The following is a 20434-nucleotide window of genomic DNA, read 5'->3' on the forward strand; positions in this document are numbered from 1 at the left end:
TTAATTTGGCTGTAGAGATGAGATGTATTTAAAAAATGAAACATGAATCTTCTGTTTTCAAGTATTTAATTTAAACATTGAAAATAAAAGTTGCTTGAAATGTAAAATATGACGTTGTTGTTTGTCTAACATTTATCCAGACATAATGCAGTGAAATAAGTCAAATATCACAAATATCATACACCTCATCTACTGTCCCTGATATCGAAATCGTATTTTACTTACATAACTTGAAAACTGTCTCTCACCACCACACCAAACTGTCTCTCACCACCACACCAAACTGTCACTCACCACCACACCAAACTGTCTCTCACCACCACACCAAACTGTCTCTCACCACCACACCAAACTGTCACTCACCACCACACCAAACTGTCTCTCACCACCACACCAAACTGTCACTCACCACCACACCAAACTGTCTCTCACCACCACACCAAACTGTCTCTCACCACCACACCAAACTGTCACTCACCACCACACCAAACTGTCACTCACCACCACACCAAACTGTCTCTCACCACCACACCAAACTGTCTCTCACCACCACACCAAACTGTCTCTCACCACCACACCAAACTGTCTCTCACCACCACACCAAACTGTCTCTCACCACCACACCAAACTGTCACTCACCACCACACCAAACTGTCTCTCACCACCACACCAAACTGTCACTCACCACCACACCAAACTGTCTCTCACCACCACACCAAACTGTCTCTCACCACCACACCAAACTGTCACTCACCACCACACCAAACTGTCACTCACCACCACACCAAACTGTCACTCACCACCACACCAAACTGTCACTCACCACCACACCAAACTGTCTCTCACCACCACACCAAACTGTCTCTCACCACCACACCAAACTGTCACTCACCACCACACCAAACTGTCACTCACCACCACACCAAACTGTCACTCACCACCACACCAAACTGTCTCTCACCACCACACCAAACTGTCACTCACCACCACACCAAAGCACAGCAATGTGCAGCCAGGGACCTTTCTGTTATTGTGCTGACATTGAATGTCAAGAAAAACACTCAATCAAGATCTTTGTGAATAGAAATACAAAGCACTTTATTGAGTAAGTAAGTAAGTATATTAAGTATATTTGTATATATTAAGTTAGTATATATTATATATTAGTATATATTAAATATATTATTTAAGTAGATTATTTTCCAGCCAGTAGGTGGCAGTATTGAGCTGTGATGTTTACAGCCCTGCCCCACCAGTCCTGACAGAAGAAGAAGAAGATTCTTGTTCCTGGTTGCTCACAATAGCAAGTTAGCAACCAAGCTAGGTGGCTTTCGAAATCATATAATCATTTATGCGATATTAGACAATAACATATTTTTTGTCCATGGAGATCATCAGATGTCATTAAAGAGACAATGTTGACAACCGACACCAGACTGACGCATTAGCTATGTCGACAGTCAGAGAGCAGTAATAACCTCAGCCTGCCAGGGGTTTCATGACAACATTTTAAAGTCAATTTTAAATTAAAACATACAAAATGCACAGGAGAGGAGTTGGTGCGGGAGCTATCGCCAAAAAGAAGCTTGCTGAGGTAGGTACTTCACTTTCATTGCAAGTGAAAGTAGGGTGACAGCCATGCCATGTACCCTCTGTCTGAGCAGGATGGATGAGATCAACAATGTTTGTGTATGCAGGCCAAGTACAGAGAGAGGGGGACGGTGCTGGCCGAGGACCAGATTGTGCAGGTGAGAGCGAGGGTGTGAGTTTGTGTATTTTAAGGTGTGTGTGTGTGTGTGTCTCTCTGTCTGTGTGTGTGTGTGTGTGTGTGTGTGTGTGTCTGTCTTGTCTGGGTGGGTGTGTCTGTCTGTCTGTCTTGTCTGGGTGGGTGGGTGGGTGTGTCTGTCTGTCAGTCTGTCTTGTCTGTCTGGGTGTGTGTGTGTGTGTTCTGTGGAAAGAGCTGACCATACGTACATACATCCATACGTACATACATACATACCTACATACATACATGTGGTTTTTCAGATGTCCAAACAGCTGGAGACCTTCAAGTCTAACCTGGAGGAATTTGCCAGCAAGCACAAACAGGAGATCCGCAAGAGCTCCCAGTTCCGGGTCCAGTTCCAGGAGATGTGTGCCACCATCGGGGTCGACCCCCTCGCCTGTGAGAACCACACAGCTCCAGCTGTGTTTCAACTGTTCTGCTTGTCCTTTTTTTGCCCTATTTTTATTCTATTTATTCCCTGTTTTTATTCATTATCTATTATGTGTCTTTTTATCCCCCCATACTCTTTTAATCTTGCTGCTGTGAGAAAGTCATTTCCCCTCAGGGAGAAATAAAGAACTTCAACAAACATAACATTATGCGCTGAGAATCTCTGAATGTGTTCAATGATTTGCGAAGTTAAACAATGTTTTTTTGGGCATATCCTTCACCTACACAGCTGGCAAAGGCTTCTGGTCGGAAATGCTTGGGGTGGGAGACTTCTATTACGAGCTCGGTGTGCAGATCATTGAAGTATGCCTGGCTCTGAAACACAGAAATGGAGGTGAGGTTCACTTACTTAATATCGCACAGCTATCTTTCGAGACCTCATAAAAATACGGATGTGTCAAATGTGTAATTCATTGTTCAGTGTAGATATCTTTAAAAGAAAGCTTAAACCACACCTTTTTAGTCTGGCTTTTTATTTAGTGTTTATCTCCACTTGCACTTTTACTCCTATTTCTTATTTCCTATTTTTTGGGGGGGTTTTATTGTATTATAGTTTATTTACTATAGTTTTCATGTTCAGCACTTGGGAGCTGCATTCTATGTATGACTTGTGCTATAGAAATCAAGTTTGATCGATTGATGCTGTGTTCTCCTCTCTGTTTCAGGACTCATAACCCTGGATGAACTCCATCACAGAGTCTTGAAGGGAAGAGGGAAATATGCCCAGGATGTGAGCCAGTGGGTACCAGTATTAGTACCAGATAGTATTATCACACTGGACTGGTCTTACTGTAGAGAATGTTTCAGATGTTCATTTCTTCTATTTTCACTTGATTTTTCTGTTGTTGTTTGTGATGTGAGCTGCCTCATTTACTTAGTTTCCCCTCAGGGATCAATAAAGTACCTATCATCATCATCATCATCATCATCATTATTATCATCATCATCATTATTCAAAAATACATGACTCAGCTTTTTTGGTAATGTCATCATGCAGTTGAAGTGATGTGTATTGTGCTGTCCTTCAGAGATGACTTGGTGCGGGCCATAAAGAAGCTGAAGGCCATGGGGAACGGGTTTGGGATGATCCCTGTGGGGGGCTCGTACCTGGTCCAGTCTGTCCCTGCAGAACTCAACATGGACCACACCGTGGTCCTGCAGCTGGCTGAGGTGAGCCTTCCTCTCCTAACCCTAAGCCAACAGGTTCTATAGGCCACTGTGGTACAGTGTATATACTGTAAAGTACTGAGGAAGGTGTTGCTAGTTAATACTGCATTTATTATTAAATGTGAGTCTCTTTCTCTGTCATTTGCAGAAGAAGGGCTATGTGACCGTCAGCGAGTGCAAGGAGAGTCTGAAGTGGGAGCGGGAGAGGGCCTGTCATGTGCTGGTAAGCAGCTTCTCACAGAAGAAATCATAAACAACGTTGTTTTTGGATATCGACTGTAGAGGAGGACGTTGTATAGAATAAAAACTATGTTAAATGCTAATTGGTACTGGCAGAAAACAGAGCAAAGGAACCATATGAAGCTGATGTTAGGCTGGCTGGGTGACGATGGGGAGAGATAAACCCTGATTCCCACTGCAGAGGTAGGCTACATGCCTACCTAAAGTAGAGCTCAGCTCAGCCCGGCTCTGCAGTGGGAATCAGGGTTTATCTCTCCCCAACGTCACCCCAACCAGCCAGCCTAACACTCAGCCAGCCTAACACTCAACCAGCCTAACACCCAGCCAGCCTAACACCCAGCTCTTGTGTCCTAGGAGCACCTGCTGAAGGAAGGCCTGGCGTGGCTGGACTCCCAGGCTGCAGGGGAGCCTCAGTATTGGCTGCCTGCTCTCTTCTCTGAGCTGACGTCCCGTGATGTCACACCCGAGGAGGCCAATCAGATGATGCCTTAAGAGAAACAGGACGATTGGCTAATATGTGACCCGTTCTAATGCTTTGGTTCCGGGATCCGATGTAACGATCTGACTTTTCTTTCGAAAAAACGTGAATACATTTCCGTGTGGTTGAAAATCAATGACGCACCACATCGCTAGTCAACTAACACAGCTTGTTTTGTGAGCCTGCTAACAATGTAAAGTAGTGTTGTAGTTAACTAGGTAGCAGTGGGGGATTACTCACCCAATCCGTTGTGTTGCAGTGTTTTGGCTCGACTAGCGAGTTTCGTGTTGCGATTCTCAACAACGTTGAAACGTAGTTCCGTGTTTCAAAAGAAAAGTCGGAACATTTCGAATGGTTGCCGACATGCGGACCAAAAGACTAGAACGTGTCACATATGGGAGATGATTGGATATGTGGGATGTTTGGGGATAAATAAAAGGTGGACGCTAAGAGTGATCCTTGGGACCGTAACCGTAATCGCTTTTGATCTCCATTTTAACGGGGTGACACCTGGGTGTTTAACGGGGTGACACCTGGGTCAGGCTTTCTCAAGGATCCCAGTTAGACTTTGCCATGAATAAAGTGTGCCTGTTGGGCTGGTAACATGTTGGATTATAAAGTGGTGTATATAGCTTTAAGGAAAGGTACATCATCTTTCTTTCTTTTAATGATCATACAGATGTAAACAAGGTTTCAACAATCTCTTTTCTGTTATCAGAACTTCATGTGACAGTTTTCTTCTTTTTGTTTGTATTTGTGAGCCTCTATTAAATGAGTAATTCTTTGCACATTGCAGTTGATACGCTTTGAAAGTAATTCAATACACATTCCTCTTATTAGTATCATTCTTCTAACCATCTCTGACATTACTGAGTAAGGAGTTCACCTGTTCATTATTTAGTCGTCTAAACATTTCGGTTGTTATTCCAAATCGTTACATCCGAACTTACCCAACCATTATTGTCCCATACAACACATTGCACATGACTTGAGCAGCAAGCAAGAGATGAGCACTTCGGAAGAGAAAGAGAGACTACTTATTACAGTGTAATAAATCAAGGTTAAACAGTTCAGGAGAGATGAAAATCAAAACTAATCCAAGGTGAAGCGAGATGTTCTTATTGACCAGCAAAGGAGACCAAGCTTTCCTTTCCCAGACTGACATTAAGACGTTAGTGAACATTCGGGAAATTACCCCCATGCGTTACGTTGCCTACTGTATCATAGATCAGTTCAGAGCATTAGAATAGTTGCTTGAATTTAATGCTGGGAAAAATCATTTCCCTGCAGATTAACAGTCTTAGAAAGGTTATTGTGGATCAGTAAGGATGTACAGTAAGTGGTATATTTGTCTTCTTTCCCATAATATAAGTAAGCATAGCATCTGATATTTTTTTTGGCATTTTCAAAAGGGTTGGGAAGGAGGATATCTCATAGAATTCTGGAATTCTATTGCCTACCCGGGAATTCTATAGCATATATTGGAATTCTATTGCCTACCCTGGAATTCTATAGCATATGGGACGTTGTAGTGGTTCCCTCCCTACACTTCATGGCTGTAGACGTGGTCTTCAAACACAGCCTGCTCCATGGGGTCACAGATGAGGGTACAGAAGGGGCAGACCCTGTGGCTCTGCTCATGAGTCTCCAGCTCCTCCTCTGTGATGCCCGGGAACTTCTCCTGACAGTACTGGCACTCCAGAGACACCACCTCCTACAGGGCAGGGAGGGGAGGGGGGGAGGAGGGAGGAGGGAGAGAAGGGAGGAGGGAGGGGGGGAGGAGGGAGAGAAGGGAGGAGGGAGAGGAGGGAGAAGGGAGAGAAGGGAGGAGGGAGGGGAGGGAGAGAAGGGAGGGGGAGGAGGGAGGGGAGGGAGGGGGAGGAGGGAGGGGAGGGAGGAGGGAGAGAAGGGAGGTTTGTACTTATAATTTAACCACAAGTGAAAACGGTATTGTGAAGCACGCTTCCAATTAATTTATCAAGTGATCAAAACTGAAAATGTTGCCTGAGAATATTATATACAAAGTGGAGGAAAGTTTTGTTTTCTTTGTATTCGATCCAATATTGATGCAAGTTGGATGTGTGTGTATCTATGTTCCTGGTCTATGTTATTGTATGTTTTTTAGGTGTTATAAAATAAGAAAATTACAACAAACATATTGTGAAAAAAGAAAGAAAAGGTAGACTTTTAGTACATACCTCAACCACCGCAGACGTTCCTGCAAACAGAATCACACGTCAATCACAATGAGCAGCAGGAACAGGAAACAGGAAGTTAGGACACAGCAGGGCACCCAGAACCTCTAACACTAGAACAGCCATGGGTGGGGTCATTAACACTAGAACAGCCATGGGTGGGGTCATTAACACTAGAACAGCCATGGGTGGGGTCATTAACACAAGAACAGCCATGGGTGGGGTCATTAACACTAGAACAGCCATGGGTGGGGTCATTTAACACTAGAACAGCCATGGGTGGGGTCATTTAACACTAGAACAGCCATGGGTGGGGTCATTAACACTAGAACAGCCATGGGTGGGGTCATTTAACACTAGAACAGCCATGGGTGGGGTCATTAACACTAGAACAGCCATGAGGGGGGGGGTCATTAACACTAGAACAGCCATGGGTGGGGTCATTAACACTAGAACAGCCATGGGTGGGGTCATTAACACTAGAACAGCCATGGGTGGGGTCATTTGACCTGGTGAGTAAACATTTTTTAATACCTTTGCACTCCTTTCATGACTTTTCCTAGATATGTGTGTTCTACCATCCACTATCCTTACATTTTCACACAAATCACATCAGGATAAGCTAGTATAAAGGTATTTTGCAGTTTTTCTGTATAGGAGGCTAAGCAGGCTAATTTACAAGACGTGCCGACTAGTGGTCGTTGTGTGTAAGTAGCAGATTCCCATTGTAAAGACTATGGTCATTTGACCCCCTGAGGCGACTCTTATAGTGAAATTGTGAAAATGATGGTGAAATAGGCACGGCTCTAGTGTTAGATGAGGAGAGGGGGGGGGGGGGTACCTGTGTTCTCGTAGGGGTTCCCGTAGTGGAGAGATTCAGACCAGGAGCCCTGCTGCTGCTGTGTGGCGCCTGTGGAGGTGAGGTCCACGAAGGGCGCCTCCCCTGAGCCATAGGGGCTAGAGTAATGCAGGGACACAGAGGGGGGGGCAGTAGGCTGAGCAGGGGGGGCCGGGGGGGCAGCACGCTGAGCAGGGGGGGCAGCCTGATTACCAGCGAACTCCTGGCGCAACCTCTCAATATCCCTTGTGAGACCCTGGCAGGAAGAACACAGACAGGGATGAGTGACGAGTTAATCCGTGAGTCTGTCGAGTCTAACTGTCGAAACGTGTCGGAGAAAGAAGAGTAGTGACGACGACGCTCCTGGAAATCACCTGGTTTTCTCTGGCCAACTCTTCCTTCTCCTCTTGAGTGATTTGCGCCAAGTTTTCCTTCTCTTCCATCTGTTTGTACATCTCTGTCATTTGCATCTGGAAGGAAGGAAGGAAGGAAGGAAGGAAGGGGTAGCTTGCCGTCAAATGAGAGTAAAAAAGTAGAGTTGATTTCTATCCGGAACGCTTCTTCTCACAGGTGAATTGACGTCACGTACAGCAAGGAAGGGATTCAAAGTTTGTCATTGCACATTGAGTACAACGAAATGCATGTACGCTCTAGAGGGGGCATCTAGGCAAGGGGGGTCACAGACATTATAGGCGACCCCGGAGCAATTAGGAGGTTCAGTGCCTTGCTCAGGGACACTTCGACACCTGGCCCGCTGGGGATTCGAACCGCTGTGAGCTGCCGACTTCGCAATCATTCGACGCCGGCTCTCCCGGTTGAGCCACAGCCACCCCCGTTGAGCCCCAGCCACCCTCAGACTATAACCAGTCCATGGATAATGAGTCAAGTCTACGCTGAACGCACCTCTAGTTTGCTGCTCTTCTGAGTCATCTGGTTGGAGGCCGCAGACCTGGTCTCCAGTTGCTCCTTGACCTCCTCCAGCTCCCTCTCTGCCAGCTCCGTGCGGCGCAGAGCACTGTTGGAAGCGCTCATCTCCTGGTGCAGCTGAGACCGCGCGTCCTGGAGCTGGCCCAGCAAGGCTTGGTACTGCATCTGGGGGAGACAAGAAGACTCTGTTACACAAGAGAACAGAACACACGTGACACGTTCTAGAGTAGACCTTCGGTCCGCATGTCGGCAACCCATCCAAGTTTTCGACGGACTTTTCTTTTGAAACACGGAAGTACGTTTCAACGTTGTTGAGAATCACGACACAAACTCGCTAGTTTGAGCCAAAATACTGCAACAACGCAATGGATTGGGTGAGTAATCCCCCACTGCTACCTAGTGAACTAGAACACTACTTTACATTGTTAGCAGGCTCACAAAACAAGCTGTGTCAGTCGAATAGCGACGTGTGATTGAGTTTCAACGACGCAGAAATGTATTCGCGTTTTTCGAAAGAAAAGTCAGATCATTACATCGGATCCCGATATGAGGACCAAAGCATTAGAACGTGTCACAGATTCCAAGGTAGAAATGGACATTAAGCACGGCTTTTCTTGTGACATTGCCACAGATAACAGAACACACAACGTTGGTTGTACACATTAAAAACACCCAGCTTGAGATACCTACATCGTACTGTGCATAAACACATGTACATAAGAGACAACTGAATGCTGTAGGGATGGACATTGGTGGGTTTTCTTTCAGCTATTTTCATCCCACCTGCCAGTCAGCGCCGTCTGCCGCCCCCTGGGCCCCCCCCACCCCCAGGCCCTCCAGGTCAGACAGGCTCTGGCGTAAGGCCTGGTTCTCCGTCCTCAGGCCGTCCAGGTCCCCGTTCACAGCACCTCGCAGCCTCTGGAGCTCCGCGGACAGCCTCTCCTTCTCCTTCTCACTGGTCTGGAGGTCCATCTGGAAACAGCGTGACATGAGTTTGACATGACATGTTTACAAGACTACCTCTGCACATACTGTATATTCCATAGTTACCTATCACTACCATTCTTGTTCTATTTATATCATGCCCTTATATCACTATTTGCACTTTTGGTTGGATGCTAAACTGCATTTCGTTGTATTGTACTTGTACTCTGCGATGACAATAAAGTTGAATCTAATCTAATCTAATCTAATCTAATCTAATCTAATGAGTTTGACCATGATTGTTTCTTTGTTTTTCAGGATTCTGTGGATATCGTGAAAAGCGTGACAGGTTATCGTGAAAGCGGGCAACCGAAAACATTTTCAGACTTGTTTTCTGAAAAATGTAAACAAATGTCAATGTTGTTGAAAATCAATGACACACTCCCTAGTCAAGCCAAAATATTGCAATGCAATGGATTCCATGAGTAATCCCCACTGCTACCTAGTTAGTGTAGAGTAGTGGGGATTATTCACCGAACCCATTGCATTGCAATGTTTTGGCTTGACCAGCGAGTGTGTCGTTGATTTTCAACAACGTCGAATTGTTGCCGACTTTCAGTTCCTGATTTCACCAGGGGGCCATTCCACTAAAGGTGGATCAGTATAGCGGCGATATAAATAAATGCGGCGATCAGGCAACTCGAGATTGGAATTCAAGCCTCAGGTGATTCCTCGAACGAGGATCAGCCTTGTGTGATGAGTGTTCACAGAAGACAGGCTTACAAATCTTCGATATGGGCGCGTGCACGCAGACATAAAGAGCCCAGAAGAGTCGATCTGTCGAAATGAAGATACTCCACTCTGCAGGGGTCCTATATTTGCGCAGCATTCCCGAATGATTGATCTTTATGAAGACGGAAAAATAAGATGTAAAATAGTGCAATACTGCCGCAATTAACAAGGCGAGGGAAATGGTTTGGCAAGAAATTGCTGACCGATTAAATGCATAGGTCATACTAGCCCCAGTTATTGTTATATGTTCATATTTTAATAAATGAATATTACTACTGTGGTGATATCAGCAGCAGGCTACAAACCGTCATATCGCCACAATGGCCTAGTGGTACCGACCGCTGCCACAGGATTTATTCGTCATTTTTAGACGTGGTTCGAATCCCGCTTCGGACACACTTTTTACTGCATTTCGTTGTCTGAATCTAATCTAAAATCTCATCTAAAAAAGTATGTAGGCTATAAAATTATGGTGCAGGCTAATTTACAAGAACTGACACGATTACAATGGTGTTTGAAGCCTTTGCATGAAATCTTCGGTTAAATGTAAAAAAAAAAAAAAACGTAACCACTGCGCATTAACCACTGCGCCAACCAGACCGCTGTGATGTCAGCAATGCAAGTTGATAGACATACCTATTCATTTTATTTTATTTTTTACACTTTTTAATTTATGTATCCATCGATCTATCTATCTATCTATCACACTTTCAAAATATCTAGTTATCTATCACACAATCAAACTATCTATCTATCGATCACACTTTCAAATTATCAAATTATCTATCTATCACACAGTCAAACTATCTAATCTATCTATCTCGTGTGAAGTGGGAACTAATATTTCCTAAAAGACACGAGGAACTGTCGTTCGGGGTTTAGTTTCCGCCTGTGAGCCTTTTTTGAGCGTCTTACCATAGCCTGTGTTTTAGCCTGGTCGCGACCAGGCTAATTATATCTGACTCAGAAGGAGCTCAACCAAGCAGCAAATTATTTGAGCCACATTGATGGCACCGAACGCAAGCTAACATTTTCGAGGCTTAGAACTTTATCGAGCTTCGTGGAATACCCCCCAGCTGTGAAGTAATTCTTCCTTCTTCTAGCATTGTGACTGCCAATGGCCCCTGCTCATAGCATAAATTACCTTTTCTTATGTTGACTGATGGATAGATGATTCACTTACTTAGCCAAATGTATTTGTTGTAAAACGTTTTGGATAAAGGAGTCTGCTAAATGTCAAAAATGTAAATGTAATGTACAGTAATTTGGGCCAACCATGTTTTTCATCATTGTTTTTTTTCCCAGTTTAGAGAGTTTGTTACAGGCATTCATTGACATTGTACTACTCTGCATTCCTACCTGGAGCAGCTGAACACGGTCATTCTGTATGAGAGAGTCTGTGACTCTGGGTCTCAGCCTAGATAGAAACACACAAACAGGAAGGAACATGAACGACCACACAGGAAGTGTCAAATCGTCAAGGGAAATGAGGTTGTTTTAATAAAGGTGAGTCTAGTGATGCTTGCTTTAATTCTTTTGAAATAAACAAAACAATTAATTCAGAGGTTGTTGCTGTTAAGTAAATTCTGGGTCATTTCGATACTGAGAAATAAAGTACAACCAGTCTATTTCTATATGTTCTTGCAGGGATTTTTTTTAAAAAAGGGGAATCTCTCTGTCGCATTAAAGGGATTGCTCCAGAGATATCATTAAGTACTCACTGGGGGGGGGGGGGGGGGTACCTGGGTGGTGTAGGTCACTAAGGTGCCTGCCATGTAATCACAGGGTCCCTGGTTCAACCTATCCTGCATGTCATCCCTCCTCTCTCTCTCACCCATCCTTCCTGTCATCCCCCCTCTCTCTCTCTCACCCATCCTTCCTGTCATCCCTCCTCTCTCTCTCTCACCCATCCTTCCTGTCATCCCCCCTCTCTCTCTCTCACCCATCCTTCCTGTCATCCCTCCTCTCTCTCTCTCTCACCCATCCTTCCTGTCATCCCCCCTCTCTCTCTCTCACCCATCCTTCCTGTCATCCCTCCTCTCTCTCTCACCCATCCGTCCTGTTAATCTCTACTGTCACCATCCCAATAAAGCAGAAATGCCCTAAAAACATATATATATATATATATATAAATCAAAATCAAAAGGTACTCACTGTGCGACCTCACCACTGAGGGAGCCCACCTCCCCCCTCAGCTCCTCACGCTCCAGCTTCAGCTGCTTGATCTTCATCACGGCTCGCTTGTATCTCGCCTCAGTGGGGGGGTTCAGAGACTGCAGGTAACCACGGAAACAGACAGGCGGGTTAGAAGATACAAGATAATAGAAAGAAAGAAGAAAAGGAGAGATTCGAAAATGAGGGGAAAAAAACGGCTTACTTATGCAAAAATGTACAAGAATTACCTCCTCCTGTCCATCCGTTGACTTTGCACTCTGGGTTAGTTCTTCGTGCTCTCTTGCCTTCAGTGTCAGTTCTTGCTCTTTAACCTTCTGTGTCAGTTCTTGCTCTTTAACCTTCTGTGTCAGTACTTCCTGCTCTCTGGCCTGGAGTGTCAGTTCTTGCTCTTCAACCTTCTGTGTCAGTACTTCCTGCTCTCTGGCTTGCAGTAGCTGCCTCTCCCCCAGTGTGCTCACGGCCTGAGCCAGCTCCATGTTGGACTCCTGCAGAACACAGTTACAGTTCAGGTGTCACACACTGACCAAAGACGAGGGTTAGAGATACAAAGTACTGCTTCAATACTCTAAAAACAACAACCCTAGGGTCAGGTGTCAGTGATAGGTGTCAGTGATGGGGGTCAGTGATAGGTGTCAGTGATAGGTGACAGTGATGGGGGTCAGTGATGGGGGTCAGTGATGGGGGTCAATGATGGGGTCAGTGATGGGGGTCAATGATGGGGTCAGTGATGGGGGTCAATGATGGGGTCAGTGATGGGGGTCAGTGATGGGGTCAGTGATGGGGGTCAGTGATGGGGGTCAATGATGGGGTCAGTGATGGGGGTCAGTGATGGGGGTCACTGATGAGGTCAGTGATGGGGGTCAATGATGGGGTCAGTGATGGGGGTCAGTGATGGGGGTCAGTGATGGGGGTCAGTGATAGGTGCGTGCAGCTGAATGATTAATTTGACCCATCCAATCATGTTAGATCAGTAATTGCTTAAAAGGGAGGGAGGGAGGGAGGGAGGGAGGGAGGGAGGGAGGGAAGGAAGGAAGGAAGGAAGGGAAGAAGGAAAGGAGGAAGGAAGGAGGCGGGCCGTTAGAATGAATTTCCTCCGCCACAAATTGATTCAGTCCACAAAAAAAAAAAAAAATATAATAATAATAATAATCCACCTCTGAACATTTTTGCTGATTAAAATATATCTGATCCTAGATCAGCGCTATAATGGATGTTGACTATAAGTGCACCTAAATCCACGCCCATCTCTCTCTAACCGCTGATCCAAAATCAGATTAATGACATTAAACATTCAGTTGACGACGTGACACAAAGGCTACTCCTGATTGGTCTAAATGTGAACCGGCATGAGAACCGTGCAGACTCAACCATCCCTGCTGAAAAACTGTCGCAAATTGAAGAACTCGCGCAAGTTGGAAACACTGGGAAACGTTCGCCAAGTTGGACATACTTTTCCTGTTGTGTTTGAGACGGAGCCAAGACTGCTCGTTTGGAAGGACATTTGATCCGTGAGTAACGTAAACCTTCAGAGCTGATGGATGGAAACCGGTATCACAAGTTTATATTCTGTATATTTTTTTTTTTTTTTTGCCATCCTACCTCTAGTTTTGGTTGAAATTAGGTCGTTGTTTTGAGCGTGCGCGCTGTGCGCGCGGATAGGGCTCTCCGCCACTAATGTAAAAATTCCTGGAGGAAACACTGAAGGAAGTATTTGGAGGTGATCTAAAGAGGCAGACAGACCTTGAGTTGGTGGACCTCCTGTTGTCGTTCCTCCAGGTCCGTCCTCAGAGTCTGGTTCTGCTGCTTCATCTGGCCCAGCTCAGTGACCAGCTCCTCCTTCTCCCTCTCACTCTGCTCCACCTGCTCCTAGATTTTTAAAAAAATACATCAAAAACATTGGCTGCATTCGTAATTTTGCTCTGGAAAATCTGATCGGCACCCAGTGTGCGCTCTACCGGTGCGAATTTACGAACGCACCCATTATGTCCAAAACCTCTCCTTGTTATATTGTGACATTAGTTCCATCTTTTGTACGATAACTTTCTGAAACGCATATTGCGTGGTATATTTCATGTACTTGAGAAGGTTCACTTGTAAGCGAATGTGTACAGTTAACGCATCAGCTTGACGCAGCGGCCATTTAAGAAAGTCAAACAGGACGCAGGGCGCTTTGCATTTCTGAGATAAGCGTTTTACTGCTTGTTTTGAATGATTTTGAGTGATTTTGAATAGGACCTCACACACCGTATCGGCCAGGATAGCGGTTGAATACAGATGCAGTATGCATTTTGTCTTTTCTTACTATCCTCCTTTTTCTGTATTCGTTAATGTTATGTAAACACTTTGAATTGCCCCTGTTGTATGAAATGTGCTATACAAATAACCTTGCCTTGCCTTGCCGAGGACAGACAGCCATTAGTCGCAACGTCTAGGATCTCTCTTCTGATAGGAGGATATGGCAGATGGATTACACTGCAGGCTCACCTGGGTTGTTATACTGAAGGCTTACCTGTGTTGTTATAATAATAATAATAATAATAATAATAATAATAATAATAATAATATTAATAATAATAATAATAATACATTATAAAAGAAACAATAAATAAATAAAAGAAAGTATAGGGGCCTAATTAAGGTAGTGCTGGGGACACATGGGGAGGGGAGGGGGAGAGGTTTAACTGGTGAAGGCAAGCTTGAAGAGGTGGGTTTTGAAAGCCTGTTTAAATGTTGGCAGGGTGTTGGCCTTATATGGCTTATATGTGTTGTTATATTGAAGGCTTATATGTGATGTTATACTGCAGGCTCACCTGTGTGTGGATCACCAGGAGGTCGTTCTCCATGCTGCAGTCCATACTCTGCTCTCCTGCTGCCCTGTAGCAGAAGGGGGTGCTGGCTCCTCTCACCTGGCCACTGCTGTCCACGTAGCAGAACTGGTAGAACTCAGACTCATCCTTGGGTAGGTAGTATTCTAATGCAACCACAACAACTAGTCAGTGCAATCCTCAGCATATCATATTTTTCATAGACATCAAACGGAAAGGTCATTATTTGTATTGGTGACGATGAATAGATCGATCCTCCTGACAGTGTGGACACTAAGCAGCCCCCGCCCTCTGGAACTCTCTCCCTGCGGCGATCAGCAACACCCCCCCCCCCCCCACCCTGGACACCTTTAAAACAGCCCTCAAATCCCACCAGTCTGGCCCCTAGCTCTGTTGTTGTTTTTGTCTGCCTGTCTGTTTTTCGGACTGTTTTTGTTACTTTCTGTTTCTCTGTAAATGTCACGCCCTCTACCTCGAGGTAGCGGGCAGTGCCTCTCTCTCTCTCTCTCTCTCTCTCCTTCTCCCTCTTAGGGCTTTCACACCGGCAAAGAACCGTGCCGGTTCGCGTTCGCGTTCGGAAACCTCCGAACGTTGGTGCTGTCTGGCGAACGAGCCCGCGTTCATACCAGTGTAACCTGAACCATCCGCGTCATCAACGCTGGGTGATGAAGGGGTGGGATAAACAAACATTTCACAACTAGATGGCAGCTACTTCACTGGAAAAGAGGATAATATCTTCCACCACTACAGTATCTGAAATAAACACAATTTTCTGTGAAACAAAACAAAAGACACTTTCTATATGCGTTCTTTTACTAATCAGCTGCTCCATTACTGGAATAGAAATGGCTTAGCTACGGAATTCGCGTTCGCGCATGTCCGCGCGCGTGTGCGTGTGTGTGTGTTTGCTGAGCATGTGAGGAAGATAAAGAGAATAATGACACTTTTGATATTGTTTTTGTTCACTAATGATTAGATTTAGATTAGATTAGATTTTGTCTACTTCCTTCTTGCTGGTCTCTGCAGCCTAGAATATGACACACCCACTGACGACGTGACTGTTCTACGTTTTGGTTCGCGCTTGAGAACCACTATTTTTTGGTGCCTGCTGCGAACCAACTTTTCAGGTTCCGAACCAATTGAGCTTCGGTCTGAACGCGCCGGCCGGTTCCAGACTTGGTTCGCGAACGCGAACCGGCAAGGTTCTTTGCCGGTGTGAAAGCCCTATCTCTCCCCCTAATCAGCAGGAGTGCTGTCAGGTGTGTGGGAGTCAGGCTCAGCTGCTCTCCATCTCCACTAGGGATGGACGGTTTCCAATTATTGAAACCGAAAAACCGTCAGAGAGTAAAACCGCGGTTTTCCGGTTAACCGAAAAATACAGTAAAAAAAATAAAAATAAAAAAAAAAGGCTAAATTTTTTTTTTTTTAAAAAGAGCGCCAATTTCAAAGAATTGAGCCCTACTGCTACAATACACTCATGTCGAACACCATTAAAACACCGTAAGCACAGTCGCAACACATTTAGGCTACTTAGTTTCACAAATATAAGTGGAAAGGCAGACTTTTGTAAGCTACACCATACATGAAAACACATGAACACTTAACACACCAGCTCCGCTGATCCAGGGTGCACGCCTGCACGGAAGATCATCTCTTGGAACAGCGTCTTCATTGAATGAACTGCTTTCTCAATATCTTGGTTCTTAGACAAAGTTTCAGCTGCTGCTCAATGTATTTAAATATTTGAATACTGCTCAATAATCACTGAAATATTAGACTTAGAATTATGCAGTGAACATACTTAAAGCTTTTCATAAAAACCACATGCCGCGAGACTGACTCGTCCTGAACTGTCGTAAGTCAATCAACAAAGAATGCCCCATCAAAATAAAAGTGCCCATGGTAGAGCTGTCAAAATAGAGCTTTCAAAATAAATGTACTAATACAGATAGAGATAAATACAGAACTACCTTTGCGTCACTAAGTGACCGCGTATCTTCTGAGACATGCGTTCTGTCATCACTTTCAGTAGCACCTTCACACACAGTGGCGCTGTGCACAAACACTCTTGATCCGTATAGCTCTTGTTTTATTATATTGTGGTTTAGTAAATACTGCACTTGGAGTTACATTCAATGCATGATTTGTGCTATAGAACATAAATAAAGTTTGATTGATTGATTGATATCAAATCAAATCACATTTTATTTCTATAGCGCATTTCTCACAAAAGTGACCCAATGCGCTTTACAGAGAGCAGCGAAAATTATCTTATTAAATGTAAGCGAGTTATTGTAAAAACCTTTCCTATCTACCAATAACTGAAGGCAACTATCTTTCCCATAGAGTGATTCGTTACCCTTAAATATAATCCCAATTAGATATTAATCCTCAGTTATTCTTCACAACTGACCAAACCTCTCACTCATTGCGCGGCAGATTCAGACTGTATCATTGTTATTTTCACACACGACAAACATGTGACATGTTCCAGTTTTATTCTTATTCTATTTTATTCTTAAAAAAAAAAAAAAAAAAAAAAACGGTTTCTGACGGTTTTGATAAAAAACCGTTTCTATTTTTATAAACCCCGGTTTTCGGTTTAACCGAAAAACCGTCCATCCCTAATCTCCACTCATTAGTCCTCCATAAAGACCCGGTCCAGCCTTCACTACTCTGCCAGATCGTAGCTTCAGCTTACCTGTAAAGTCACACTTCTAGCGCCCTTACCTGTTTACTGTCCCGCCAGTACCTGCCTCCTACTTACCCTTGTAATATGCCTTTGCCTCCAGAACCCCGACCTGACTCCTGCCCTCCTACCTGCCCTCCTGCCCTACCAGTCCTCCTACCTGCCCTCCTGCCTGACCCCCTGCCTGCCTGCCTGCCGACTACTCCTCCTGCCTGACCCCCTGCCTGCCTATCGACCATTCCGTGCTACTCCCCTAAATAAATTCACCCCTTGGGGTTTTACTTTGTAACTGTCTCTGTGTCTGCGCTTGGGTTCTCTGTCTGATCATAACAGTAAAGCGACCTTAAGGCGCTATATAAATTCAAGTAATTATTATCAGTAGTATTAAGTGGATCAACACTATTCATACAACTTATGTTCAAGGTGACAACAAGTATAAAAGAGCAGGTTTGTTCAGTGACGTTGACACAAGGAAGTTCTTACCTTGGAAGAGTACTTGTTTCCTCACTGGCGCCTCTTCAACCACATCAAAACACGGCTCCACCCAAACAAAGGTGTGGTAATCCTTGGTAGTGCTCCAGCCCACCTGCGCAGACGCACACCACCATCAACACAACACACCACCAACACAACACCACCATCAACACAACACCACCATCAACACAACACAACACAACACCGTCAACACAACACAACACAACACCGTCAACACAACACAACACCACCACCAACACAACACAACACAACACAACACCACCAACACAACACCATCCACACAACACAATACCTATTATATGTTAAAGCACTTTGACCTGCAACGTTTCCAGGAAAAGTGCTATAGCCTACAAATAGGCTAACGGTTATTATTAATATTATTATTATTATTATTATCTCACCTTGAATATTCCCACCCAGTCCCTGGCGTTGGGCCGCATGGCCGCGGTCAGGTGTAGACGCAGGCGACGGGGACATTCGGGGGGTAGGAGTGAGGGATGTCGCTAAACACCACCTGGGAATACATGGTTGACGTCTCCATGACGCCAGGCTCCGTGAAGTCCTCCATTCTGGATGTTGAAGAGAACTCAATAAAAACAACAAGGCAAGTGGGAGGAGAACATTATTATAATACAAATGAACCGGAGGAAACACGGCAGCTGCGACTTGCGCGAGTCATCATTGATGTTGCCAACTGATACCAGACACCCCCAATGTACACAGATCATTATTACTCCATGACTACATTAGTCTGGGCTGATATTACACTTGAACATGCCTACATTAGTCTGGGCTGATATTAGACTTGAGCAACAAGGCCCCGGATAGGAATCTGTTTGGTTTAAAGCGAAACCTAAGACTTTCTTAAGTTTCACTTTCAGATAAAATCGCCTTAAAATGTCTGCCGTTTCTTTATCCTACTAGTTTTGACAGTAGTCGAACAGAACCAAAACGTAATTAAATTGAGCAAATTGTAGACTAAAGATACTATCTATCGCGTATTCTTCTCGAAAAGCCCCATTATATACTTTTTTATTTCAAGGCCATGTCACCGTTCAAAACAAACTAAAGTGAAAGACAAAGTAGGGTAAACAGGATTCTTACTGTCAAAGTTAAATAAGTGTTAAAATGTTATTTCATTCGAATGTCGATTGTTGATGTTAAAAGTTAAGACACTTACCAGATCCCGACCGTCCGTTCGTCGCTCCAGACCCGAGGTGTCGCAACTCGTCGGTTATCAACACGGCCTCCGTGCGACTCAGTGTGACTCAGTGTGCCTCAGTGCGACATACCGTCCCAGGTATTCATTTCTGCTGCGTTCGTAAATTTGCTTTGGAAAATCTGACCAGCACTCATGGAATGCCTCTTGTCCAATCAAATTACTTCGTCGCTTTATGACGTTGAACTCAGTGTGCGCTCCGGCGCTCTCAGAGCAAATCTACGAACGCAGCCTTGAAGTGCGCGCACGCACGCACGCACACACACACACACACACACACACACACACACACACACACACACACACGCACACACACACACACACACACACACACACACACACACACACACACACACACACACACACGCTCTACACGCAATGACGCAAATCATTGTTGGTTTTAGGGAAATGTAGTTTCTCAAGCTGGGAGGATGGACAGGGTCTATCAGATTCTGTCATTCAAATGTATTTATGGTTAATATTTTTATTGAATTTCACAGAGAGTACACAACAGGAAACAACAGGAAACAACAACTAGTATCCGTGGGGGGGTTATTGTCCCATTAATAGTAGAAAACTAGTTTTGCACTTTGTTATGCAGTACATTGTCCATAAACAATAACAGAGAATGTTCTTTCTCTTCCCCCCCCCCTTTTTTTTTTAAACAAACTAACAAACAAAAGAAAAGAAAAGAAAAGAAAAGAAAAACAAAACAAAACAAAACAAAAAAACAGGGGGGGGAGGAGGCCATGTCACATATCAGAAATAAACAGAAAAGAAAATGACACAACAAATGCCATAATATATGGGGGGATCACCCCCAGCGGAGACAACATCCAAGTCTTACAGTCCTAGGCACAGCGGCAGCACAAACACCAACACAGTAAATAATATTGTGACCCATACATTGCAGATCTGTTACACATTAGTCTTGTGTACTTTCCTGAGTGTAATCCACCAAACCTTTCATTACAATGGCTGCCAGTCTGGTACCAATATAATCTAAGAACGGAGACCAAATCTTATAGAATGTCTTAATCTTACACTTAGACCTACAGTATATGTCATTCAAATGTATTTAAATTTAGTTACCAAAGGTTCATCTTTTTTTTCCTTTTTTTTAATAAAACATGTGAATTCAAAGCTAGTGAAGTGCAATAAATGACATAGGGCTATAAATAAATGATTTAGTTTATTTAGATTAATAATCAGGACCTACTATTAAACACATTTGAACTAGGCCCACTTCTTT

At 44.3% G+C, this 20434-nt stretch overlaps 2 protein-coding genes across 2 annotated transcripts; one reads left to right on the forward strand and one right to left on the reverse strand.

The window, feature by feature from the left end:
• Positions 1-1285: 1285 nt before the first annotated feature.
• On the forward strand, positions 1286-4891 carry snf8 (SNF8 subunit of ESCRT-II). Its single transcript, XM_080542086.1, has 8 exons — positions 1286-1594; positions 1698-1748; positions 2029-2167; positions 2448-2552; positions 2884-2956; positions 3247-3388; positions 3534-3608; positions 3980-4891. The coding sequence occupies exons 1-8, from the start codon at positions 1541-1543 to the stop codon at positions 4115-4117; spliced, it is 777 nt and encodes a 258-aa protein (XP_080398212.1). The 5' UTR covers positions 1286-1540; the 3' UTR covers positions 4118-4891.
• Positions 4892-5042: 151 nt separating this feature from the next.
• calcoco2 (calcium binding and coiled-coil domain 2) lies at positions 5043-19174 on the reverse strand. Its single transcript, XM_080542072.1, is given in 15 exon segments — positions 5043-5817; positions 6302-6321; positions 7140-7392; positions 7511-7606; positions 8040-8228; positions 8847-9035; positions 11139-11196; positions 11934-12052; positions 12182-12439; positions 13695-13820; positions 14765-14925; positions 17952-18054; positions 18365-18414; positions 18417-18549; positions 19144-19174. Coding segments are annotated over 14 exon segments (1908 nt in total). The 5' UTR covers positions 18532-18549; positions 19144-19174; the 3' UTR covers positions 5043-5646.
• Between the last annotated feature and the right edge of the window lie 1260 nt (positions 19175-20434).

The sequence above is a fragment of the Nansenia antarctica genome, assembly GCF_963989245.1.
Source record: "Nansenia antarctica genome assembly, chromosome: 11".
NCBI lineage: Eukaryota > Metazoa > Chordata > Actinopteri > Argentiniformes > Microstomatidae > Nansenia > Nansenia antarctica.